The following is a 12506-nucleotide window of genomic DNA, read 5'->3' as shown; positions in this document are numbered from 1 at the left end:
GATGAAAAGGAAAACATTGAGTTTAGAGCTTTAGTAAAAATCACAACTCAAGAAACACTTAAAAATGTTCAGCATTTTGAAGCTTTCAAAAGCTTGTAAAATTTTTGTTGTGTTGTTGTTAATATGCTAAATTTAAGAACTTTAGTTACAATTGGCAAAAACATTTAAAATCATATGTAATGAAACATAAACCATGTAACATTTTCGCGGCGGGCCGTGTAGGCCCGTTGTTTCTTTTTTTTTAGTGTTATATTATATGAAAGATTTTAATAATGAAATTGGAAATTCAACCGGAATAATGTAAATTTCTTTTTTACTTATATGTATGAGTAAAATGACAATAAAAAGTGTAAGATATGTTTCAAATGTTTATTCTGTTTTATTGATAAATTAATATTAAAACTAATAGTAATTATTACATAGTAAAAAATAAATCTTTAATAAACAATTTTCACGACTATTACAGGAACAGTAAACCAAATAACAAAACACAATAACATAAAAAGACAAAGACAAATATAACAAAATACACAATTAAACAAATAATAACCAGACTTACTAATATTTCTTTGCGTTTATTTTTATTCATTACTATCTTTTATAGAAATGTTTTTAATTTTTATATAGCATCTGGTGATGTATTAAAATCACTAAACACCACAGCATAACAAAATGCACCCTCAGCAGGAACCGGCTGATTTTCAAAAAAGTTACAAGGAAATAAACCCCTTTTTGATTCATCTTCAGGTGTTTTACCTTCAGCAGCTAATTTATCTATCCAACTTTGGTTCATTTGTTGTGAAGTAGCACTATTAATGATATCTTCATATATTTCTATCGGTAAAACTTCGTGGAGAGGTTTCAACTGACCCATCGGTGGGTCTCTATTAAAAGGTGGCGTTATTTGTCCTTTTTGCATAACTAATAGAATAAACCACATGTAATGACTTCGATATAATAACTGTTCCGGTGTATGATTCATCTCTTCCAGCCTTTGAATCCATTTATCAATTTTGTTTCGGTCATCTAAAGGATATAATTCTATTAAAGCTTTTGCTAACGTTCTATTGTAATCGTAATTTTCGATTAACAGTTTGTTTGGATTCATCTTAGTTAAATCGTACGGAAACATTTTGACTTTTTATTTATTTACCTCGAAAAAAATAATAAAAATTTTAGAATTACTGATAGATGAATTTTAAATGATAATTTTTTTTTTAAATTTACTATTCTGTTTGATATTTTTTGTTGTCAAGGAAATTATATATTGTAATAATTAAAAATACTTTTTATTTATTCATTATTAATTTTTAAAAAAATAATCTTTTTATAAAAAAAAAATGTGTATTTTATAACCGATCCAAGAAACGTATGTGAGTTACTATATGTATAATTGTAGGTGTAAATTAATATCAATCATTATTATCATTATTACGACATTGACAAGAAGATAGCAAAAGAGAGAAAAACATAAGTCGATAAACAAGATGTAGTATTACGTTAATCTGACAGTAGAATTTAGCTTAAAAGACAACAAGGTAGGCTAGCTAGCTCAAGAAAACAAGCACCATGCCTTTCCATACTAACTTAAAATAAGAAAGGATAACGAATTAAAAAAAAAACCTAAATTTGTGTAGTTAACATGACATCCTTCATTATGTCATTTAATTTCTAAAAGAAAAAAGAGATTGTAATATCAACATCGGAAAAGTAAAACAGAAACACAACATGTACTACTTTAATTCGAATACCATTCAATGGATCGAATAAATATAATATTGAATGTCAAAAATATGACAGTGTACATAATTTTTAAACATATTTAAAATTATTATTATTATTACTAAATAATACACATATTATATAATATAATCAAGCTTATATAATTTATTGTATAACCAAAATTATTCTATTTGTATACATAAATATATGTGTGATAGAGCTGCGCTAAGAGAGACTGTTGGCATTGACCTCGCTCTCGAAAGCGGACTAGAGCAGAGACAGATAAGGTATGTTTTTATTAGAGGTTTAATTAACTTTTACATCTCTTTCTTGATTTTTAAGATTATCCAAGAGGACTTTAAAGAAATTGAATGGTAGGACAAAATTGTCATTGTTGCGATCAACGCTTGTTTTAATGGTATGAGAACAGTATTTTTACTCAAATCGTTATTATAGTATTATTCACTACGATAGTATTATAAAATTATTTGCATTACGATAGTATTATTTTACTATTATTAAAAATCTAATTAAGATATATACAGGGAGAATTTTGTGTGAAACCTTCAGAATAGCGAGGGGATCGCGGTTCTATTAATTTGATAGTTGAGGGTTGTAAGTTATGGTAGGTGATCATGGCTGGAAGAGGGCATACGAAGGCGATATTATATTATGTAAATACATTGATGGAAATGTCTGCGAAAGTATTTGCATCGGTGGCATCCTGATAGAGGCCAAACTGATGACTGTATTGTGTTATCAAGTTTAGAATGTCTAAAAGACGACCTCCGGTAAAGCCCATCACAGCTAGGAAAAGAGGGGGTGGTGTAGCGAACGGGATCATCACAAGGTGGGTGTCTTCTCCTACCTGGATCAGGAAGTAGCAGTGTATCTGAGGTTGTGCATGTGAAAGTTTTATGAAAATACGTTGAACTGTTCTTGAGTTACGCTCAATTTAAAGTCGGAAAAATTTGAGCGGGGCAGGTCAGAAGCGTGGTTCATTATTATTCTACAAGTTGGAATGTTGACTTTGTTTGTCTGCGTTATCTATTTTTATCATTATTAAAATAGATAAAAAAATATTTAAAAAGTAAAATTAAATGGCGACCAGAATCGTCATAAGGAAGGTTTCTTCCCTACAGGGATCAGATAAATATATATATAATATCATTTTATAAAAGTTTTTTTTTGGTGGCGGGGGGGCGAAAAACGCCTGAGGATTATCATCGCCGGAATTTTTATTAGTAAAAGGGTAAAATAATTCCAAAATAATAAAACTTATAAGGTGTAAAATTAATATTAATCATATAATAAAAATTTATTAAAACAATGAAGTCAAAAAGGTGAAATAAAACTCAAAAGTAATATCGCAGACGAAGTCTTTTAAATATAAAAGTTAAAATAACAGAATAAAGAAAGTATATAAAACATCTAATAGGCTGTGCAAAAGGCTCCCTTCTCGGATAATAAAATTAAAGACATAGAACCAAAAAAATAAAAATTGAAAGTAAACGTTAAAAATCATCAAAAACTCTTGTAGCATAAAAATATAAATGATAATATTCAATTTTTTGCAGTAATCTGGATGCAAAAACAGAAACATCCGGTTCAAAATGTCACTATTATTGTAGAAGATATTAGGAATGTGGTACTAGCAGCAGGGCGTGCCTACGGTACGTCTCTGAAGCTAGGCCCTCCAGGCGGGTTGCCCTAGCAGGCAGCGTCTCGGAATGCTATTATTAGGTGTCAAAAATTGATTACCTCTTTTATAACATTTTTTTTTTTTTTTGAATGATGAAAATTGATCAAGGAAAAGCGAAAAAATATCAGCAAATCTTCCCAATTTAATTTGATTTAGATCGGTATAGGTGTCTTTTAAAGATTGCACACTCATCATTTTCATCAAGATCTATAATATCTATATGAAAATTCACTCAATACGAGAGCTGAAAGCTTAAATTTAAATTTAATTAACTAATTTATTATTTTTATATTATATTCAATTTACTAAACAAATTATCGTAATACGAAACTAACCTTCCTTGACAAAATAACAAAGGAGAAGCTGAATTCAAAATCAATATATCGCTAAGGATATATAGGACTCAAAATTCTTCTAATTTTGACCATTATTTTTCTCCTAATTTTTACCTTTATTGTTTACCATTTGGTTTGACCTATGCGTTTTGCCTATATGCATGTTTAATTGTAACTTCAAGGTCAAAAAAAATCATATATTCGATTCTAAATGTAAAATCGGTAGTATTTTCAATATCGATTTATTTGTATCGAAAATAGATTTGTTTCACAAAAAAGTGACAATTTATAAAGAGTAAAAGAAAGAATGAAAATTTATAAAGAATACGAAAAAGGGAAAAAAAATTTAATTTTACAAATAAAAAAGGAGGAAATGAAACTTAAGTCTTACCATAAATAACTTCTTATTTATCTATGATATTCAATTTACGAAACAAATTATCGTAATACGAAACTAACTTCCGACAAAATATCAATGGATTCTGATGATCAAAATACTGGTTCAATACCTCGGTTAGGTTTAATTATTCTTAATATTTTATTATTCGCTGGTTCAATCAAATAAACAAAAGTATTTATTTCATTTATAATATAAATTACTTTTATTGTGATATTTGAACTTTTAATTCATATATATATATATATATATATATATATATAACATTATTGTATTAATTGTACATTCGTAATAAAGTGAGTCTCTGAAGGATGGAACAAGACACTGACTAAAAACAGAGCATTATACAAGGCCTAGTAGGAAATGTTAAGTTTGAAGCGATTTTCCATTCTCTGCTTAATTTAGCCAAGTGAATTGTTTCATATTGGTATGCTAAGCCCGCCAACGTGCATTTGATATTCAGGTCTAAAGTTAACAACTTCACCAATTTTACTATTGGAGCCGATGAATTGTACACGTTTTTAATTTTAGAGAAAGCATCTATGATTAATGTCTCTTGCGATTCAAGTGTTGTTATTTATTCTCGGTATAAGAAAATTTGCAACAGGAAATGTATGCAACTATTTAATATACTTTTAACAGCAAAAAAAATAAAATTATGAAAACAATAGTTGAAAAAATTAATGGATTTGAATTTAAGAAATAAAGGAGATTGTAAATTATTGAGAAAGCTGCCTTTCTACATTTTGTACTAACTACAATGGTAATTAATTATATTTACACTTCTTGCGTAATTAGTATTATAATTATAATAATGCTAGTAATAAGAAAACCGAAAGAGCTTAAAAGAAATAGAAACATGGGAAGCAAAAATTATAAAAATATAAAACAATAATTATATAGTTTGTTTTCATGTAGTAATAGAAATACAAAAAAACATGACGAAATTTTTTAATTTATGTTTAATGTATTATTTCTTTCTAATAAGAAGCATGATTTTAACGAAAGAATAGTGGTTAAAATTAGTTATATTGGAAATATTGTTGGGAAATGAATAAAGGAAATTAAACTGTTAATAAAAAACTGACAAAAAAGTTGTAATACTTTCCTGGAACTGGTTATTTATTCTTATAAAGTGGAAAAATAGTGATAGTGATATTTTTAAACTTTGATCGGATTCCCCACCCACAATATTGTCTGAAGTATTTTTTGGGGGGTTACTTGCACTAAACTATGCCTAGAAGAGATAAAAATATTTCTGTAAAACAATAAGAATTAAATATTTTTTAAAGATAAGATAAACATGCACGCATATTCTGAGCTTAATTATTTATTTATTTTCGGATAGTGCGTGGATATGCTATGCCCAAAATATCAAAACTAAACATACAAAAAATTATAAAAGAAAAGCATATATAAATATATTTATATAGGTATAAATACAAATTTCAATATAGCTAAAAATTGATATCTAGTTTTCTGAACCATTCGATTTTCTAGGTGGGGTAGCAGGATAAACTGACCTTAAAATAAAGTGAGGTTATGTTTACAAAATTCTGAGAAAATTGACAAAAATGAAAAATATCTAAATTCCTCTGGACATAAACAAACAAAACTGCCTTATATACAGGAGTATCTGCGTCAAATTCCATTAAAATCAGTTTATCCAATCAAAAGTTGAAGCTTAAAATACGTCAACACACGTTCACTTACGGATGTACGTAGATCCATTATCCCCAACTTTTTTTTTGTTTTTTTTTTTGATCCCTGGATCAAGAAATATCGAGAAATGCAAAACAAAACCCATACCCAGTTTTTTGCCTGATTGCCAAACTTTGCTTTTTGCAGCTTAGCTCTTTATACCAAAAGTAAAAACTTTATTTATATTTTTATTTTGCAGATGAGTTTAACTTTCCCATTTAAATGACGTTTTGACACCTGAGGAACCCAAAACTCCGGATGGAAATTTTCCGGATATGTACGTATGTATGTGTGCGTTTTCGGAGTTGGTCTCTAAATCACCTTATATCTCCAAAACGATTGGAACAATTTTGACCAAACTTGGTCAGACTACTTCTATATACGGGGCATTGATGCCATTAAAAGGCAAGGGGTGAAGCTGTAAGCAAGGTCACCCTCAGTACCTCGAGATTTCGCATAATTGAGGTCATATTTTTCTTAGGCACATTTGTTAATTAAAAAATAAAAATATTTGAAAAAAAAATTACGTGAACTCGCACCTCCACTCAAAAAATTGCTGTTGTAGTCGTCTGCTATGTTATGACGTCACAAGTGAGTGGTAGCATTAAATAAATGATTAGCATTTATTTATTTATTTTCTTTGTGTGCATCATTTCTTATCCTTCTCCCATGAGCCGGTCATACAACCAAGCCTTAGCACAGCTCCAGGAGATACTTTCGCATCATACTGCCTCGTCGAGAATTAAAGTTACCCCCAGGCAGCAGGAGCTAGGTCTTTTGGTGATCTATCTCTAATGAGGGGACCCCAAGCGGGTCCTCTCATCGGGACTCCGGTCTTTACCCCTTGCCTCTAGTGAGGAACTCCCGGAGGGATCCCCCACTGGTACTACGGTCTTACATTACCCCCAAAATCCGAAGCCATAAGGGAGTCCCCGACCGATTACCGATGGTGGGACACCTAAGCGGCCCACCCCTCCTGGATGGGGCAGCCACAATCCTTAATTCCTAACAAGAGTGAATACTACAGGATTCATTTCCGGGCGCCGGCCCTGCATCCACAGTCCTCAAGAGCGTGCCCACGGGCATTGCAGTGCGAACACTTAGCCTCCGCTGGACAGTCCTTACGGAGATACCCCTCAACCCCACAATTGAAACATCGTCCCCTTCTGTCAGGACCGCCGCAGGTCTCCCCGCCCGGTGCCCTATACCCCGACATCGATAGCAACGTTCTTCGTCGGACCTCCTGGACACCCGACAAGATCCACCCGATTCTAATTCGGCAACCTTCAATAATTCTGTCGCCAGCAGAGGAGGAACCGCCACCGTTGCCCCTTTTGTTTCGCAATATGACGCCCTCAGGGAAAATAAATTGTATTTAAAGTGTAAAAACGGAACTCGATGGCTCGGTTGAGTCGGTACCTGGTGCGATAAAACTAGCGGCTACACCGCTACACCAGTCTGCCGACCGCACAAACGAAATTTGTTCTACGCAATTTGTTAAACTACATTAGTTTAGTTAGTGCCGACCGTCGCCTCTAGCACCGTCACACCCGCGCAAATGAAATACGGTATGCGCGCGCGATTTAGAACTGCTTGTGTTGTTTAAAATTAAAATTTATTTTTGAACTAATTTTGACGTAATTTTCCTAACAAACTCGTATTGACTGAAACCTTTTTTTTAAATTATTAATCTACGATCAATAATATATATCTCTGATCGTTATTTCACTCTAACTTTCAAAATTTATTATACATTTTACCGAACTGTTGTGTAAAAATGAAGAAGGTTTTGTTGTAAATTACTTTATGTACTAGTCTAACTTTTATAAGACTGTTGTATGTCCATTTATATTTTCGATTTCAATTAATTATGTAAAAAAAACTATACAGGTTTAGAAAAAATTATTTTAACAATTTTGTGGCTAAAACATAAATTAAAAATTTTTTTCCACTTACAATATAAATGAAAACTGATTACTTTCAAAAGCAATTTTAAAATTGTATCGTGCAATTAATTCTAAACTAAATATAGTTTAGAAAATATTATAATTTGCCCAAGAAAGGAAACAAAAGCTTTAAAAGAGAAAACTTTATAAAACAAATATAAACATATATTTAAGTTAATAGTCACGACTTGAGGCTGGATAATTCCCAGTAGCTGAACTATCAAAAAATAAGATCGAACGATTATATGTTTGGAAATATCAGATTGTTTTTTGTAGATCATGAAGAACTAAAGAAACGAGCAGGAAGATCAAGCAGAATAAGAAAAAGAAAAAAACAAAAGAAATGAATAAGAAGGGTAACGAAGGAAGATTTTGCTTGAGGAAAAATGAAGGATAAAGACGGAGGATGAGAGAGAGAGAAAGCGAGAGCGAGAGAGTAGTAAGAAGAGGTCGTGATGGGGGTCACCACTGAACCCCAGCCGGGGCTATACCGGCGCACCGGCCGACAGACCATAGTCACGAGCATATGTTCGGGAACAATATCCTGTCTCCATTGCTCGGCACGACCGAAGTCCTCCCGAATGATCTATCGCCCCATTAAACAAATGTCGACCTATCGTATCGGCCACACACAAAATAAAAAAATAAAAAAAAAACATTTGAACTCGACGAACTTTAAAATTTATTTATTGCCTATAACTGTGATTTGAGCAAAAAATAAAATGAGAAAAGGGGCCGGTAAAATATTTTATAAAATAAATCCAAAAGTATTTAACTATAAATGTTTAAGATAAAGAACTATAAACAAGAGTTACTGATGCAATTATATGCGTTTAAAGTTCAGATAATAAATTCACAAACAATATTTCAGTAAAAAAATTTATTTATGTTTTTGATAAAAATATTGAACGATTTCATATAACGAATAATGATACACTTTATCTAAAATTATACTATTATTATACAAAATCTTTGTAAGAAATATATTTTTAAGATAAACATTACTTTAGAGAATAAAAATATTCTTTAGGGTATGATTATTTTTACAGAAAAAATACAATTCTGTATTTAAACTTCAAATAAAATATTTTCCATAAAAAAAAATTAAATAAATTGAAAAAAGTATCTAGTTTTTAAATTTACTTTTTTATTATTACGATTTCGGAGTTACAAAAAATATTTTAACTAGGAAGATGAAATGGATGATAAAGACACGTGAAAAATGCCAAAACCATGCGGGTAATCGAACCTGATATCATTTATCTGTCACTTTGACAGGCTCAATCAATTCATTATATATTTTAGCATTAAAAAAGGAAAATCGTCTAATAATGTTCCTGTAATGATTTTTTAAAACATTTTTTGCTTCAATAATTATTTATTTATTTAAAATAAATTTACTAGTCAAAGTTTAAAAAATGTAAGTACAAAGATTCGCAGTAGTACTACTGCGCAAGGGGTAACTGAAGTAATGCTGGAACTGTAAATAATTTGGTGAAAAGATAATACACAGTGAAAGCACATCATTGTAGGCAGTAAGAAGCCAGTCACCGGTCCAGCAATACATCCCTACCGTACACGTCAACCGAGTATAGTAAAATTTAAGGAGCTTATATATATATATATATGTTTGTGTGTGTGTGTGTGTGTGTCTTATTTCTATTGTTAATATACCCACTGGTACATTCATTTTAATGCATTTCTAATAAAAAATATTAATTCATTAAAAAAAATAATAAATTTTTGAATTAAATTTTTATTATCAATTTAAAACACTATGAATAAATCATTTAATCCGTCCATTTTAATGTAATTGAAATTTATTGTTGAATTTTATTATTTAAGAAAACTTTAATTGGAATTATTTAGCAAAAGAAAAAATTTACATTACAATAAACATACTTTTTTATTCTCCAATTCATAAAAATTTTTTTCTTTCATAATTGAAAAATATTATGTGTTGGTTTTCTGTAAATTAAAAAAAAATTGTAACTTTCTCTTTAAAAATTTATAATAATAATAATTAGGGTATAATAAAGCATCATTAATATTCACATATTTTTTTTTTTTACAATTGAATTCAATAACTAAAATTTTTACACAAGTTAATTACGAAAAATTGGGAATTTAAAGGTTAATATCTAGAAAATAAAGATTTTGATTTAATTATGTACTAATACTCACGAGAGAGAAATCCAGCTTTTTTATGCAGTTTAAAATCCAAACAATAATTCAAAAATAATTATTGAAGAAATTAACTTTATAAAGCAAATTCTACATTAAAAACTGTAATTTTAAAAATATCAAATAAGGATGAGCTCCTGTAAGGCTAATATATGAACTCATTCATAAAATATACATTTAAATGAAAAATAGTATAATTTAATGTAAATACAATAATATGAAAAGGTTAAATTTTTTTCTTCTTCCATGCGTTTCTTATTTTTACGTTCTGGCTTCGGTTTTGCTCATCTGTCCATTTACTTACTGTTGTTTTTTCTGCCAAAAGGATTTTTTATTGTAAATTATTTTTTTCGGAATTTATCTCTATTGCAACAGTCCGTCATCTTTCAAGCCTGTTTGGAGGGCCCCTCCATCTGTTTTAGATGATTTGCTTTTCATGTTCCACAGCTTGTCATAAATTTATTTATTTAATCTGTTTAGGTTCATCGTGATCTTATGCACCAAGATATTTAACCTTCTTTTCCTTATCACTGTTTGTAGGTCTTTTGGATTTTGGTAGATCTCCTTGTTACATTTCAGTCTGTATCCTTCTTTTGGTGACTTTGGATCATGGGTTTTCCTCAATAAGCGTCTTTCGATTTGAACAATGTTTCGAGGTTGGTTAGGTGTAGTCTTTTATACCGGTCTACAGTTGAATAATGTCTTAATTTCGCGATAATGGAGAAAGTTTGGTTTATTGTGGATAAATCTTTGATTAAAGATAAATTAAAGATTGTAAATAAATCTTAGGTAAGTCTTTGCCCCTTATGGGGTGTACGTAACTACCTCCTCACCCAAAAAAAAGTCTTTGTTGATAAAAATCTATGCTTATCCTGTTTAATACTATACTAAGGTAAAGGAACGTAAATTATTAACAAAAAATTGTTAACCTGATAATAAAATTTTGAAAACTTGAAACGTGTTGTTTTTACATAAAAAAAATTTGAGACTGACATTTTTATGGTAAGTATTTAATGTATAATTTTAATGAAAGTATATGTAGCCTACATATGGACTCTTCGTGTTGCTATGATTTTTAAAAGCGACAAAATTAAATAATATTACGGATTTGTCTAAAACATAATTTGTTTACTTTCATTAAACAGTTGTTTCACACAGTTTTATATTTACCATTAATTTGATTAGTTACTTTGTTACTATAAAGAAGGATTGAAAATAGAATCATAAACAAAGTTCTGAAGAAAAATATAAAGACTGCTCTAGATATGTCCGTCCAAACTACTCTTTCTGAGGTCTAATATTGGAAAAACTTGTTAAAATTTCATCAATAAAAGCAATTTTAAAAAAGTAAAACACCAATAAAAATAATGTGTAGTTGACGGATTTCTTAATACTTCTTTAAAGATAAGTAATAATAATAAAAAATTAAAAAAAATTGTTCATTAAAATTCCAACTTACAGAAGTCGATATCAAGTTTGAAACAGATACTTACCAATTTAATAATTTTAATTTAATGCGCTGCCTTTAAAAAGATGGTATCTATAAAAGAATACTGAAATATTTTTTTCAACTATTTTCATATTTTTAGTTTATTTAAAATTTAAATACAATTACATACAACGCACCGTTGTGTGTAATTATGTAAATGTAAGCGCACCGCTTATGGAAAAGAAAAACATTTGTTAAAAGCTGAAAAACTTGGAAAAAAATAACGATGAGGGTGAAAAATAGTTCAAAAATTTAAGTAGCAACCGAAAATTTGTGGTAGTAAAACCTATTTAAATTACTAGTATTTCTAATACACTTAAACATTAAAACAGTATATCATACTTAAAACAGCATATTTTAGTTTAAAAGCATATCAGTTTTAAAAGTTGATATGCCTAATTTATTTCATTAATAATTAATATTTCAGAGTATCCTAAACTTTAAACTGATTTTGTATTTTTATTTAATCTTTGGATATCTTCAGAGTGACGCAATTTAGTCAATATGACGTCATAAAGAATGACGACTTATCACTCGAAATAAGCAAAGATGTAATCGGAAAAAAAGAAGAAAAATATCATTAAATAGTTAATGTAACTACGTTTTTACTTCCTTGTATGAAGTAAAGGAAGTATTGTGATCGGGAAAATGTCAGCTACCAGATTTCAACAGAAATATCCATTTTTACCATCCTTAAATCCATTTTGACTAGTTTCAGCGTGACGTCTGATCGTACACATACGTATGTATGATGTATGCATGAACAGGTACGTATGTATCTCGCATAATTAAAAAACGATTAGCCGTAGGATGTTGAAATTTCGGATTTAGGACTGTTGTAACATCTAGTTGTGCACCTCCTCTTTTGAATGCAATCGACTGGACCAATAGTGTAAAAAAATTGGATTTTGGACTTTTTTTTAACTGCAGTAATAAGCCCTCCTTGAGAGCTTTTCAACGGTATATCATAAGCGTTACTTATTTTTATTGGTTTCAGAATTATAGCTCAATAAAAATTTTAAGAAACGAA

The 12506-nt window shown here is 29.7% G+C and overlaps 1 protein-coding gene across 1 annotated transcript; it reads right to left on the bottom strand.

The window, feature by feature from the left end:
- Window positions 1-619: 619 nt before the first annotated feature.
- On the bottom strand, window positions 620-1132 carry LOC142328332 (uncharacterized). Its single transcript, XM_075372037.1, has one exon. The coding sequence runs from the start codon at window positions 1130-1132 to the stop codon at window positions 620-622; it is 513 nt and encodes a 170-aa protein (XP_075228152.1).
- Between the last annotated feature and the right edge of the window lie 11374 nt (window positions 1133-12506).

The sequence above is a fragment of the Lycorma delicatula genome, chromosome 7 (genome assembly GCF_047948215.1).
Source record: "Lycorma delicatula isolate Av1 chromosome 7, ASM4794821v1, whole genome shotgun sequence".
NCBI classification, from domain to species: Eukaryota; Metazoa; Arthropoda; class Insecta; order Hemiptera; family Fulgoridae; genus Lycorma; species Lycorma delicatula.
Note: the sequence above shows the minus strand (reverse complement) of the source record. Positions and strands in the feature narration are given on the sequence as shown.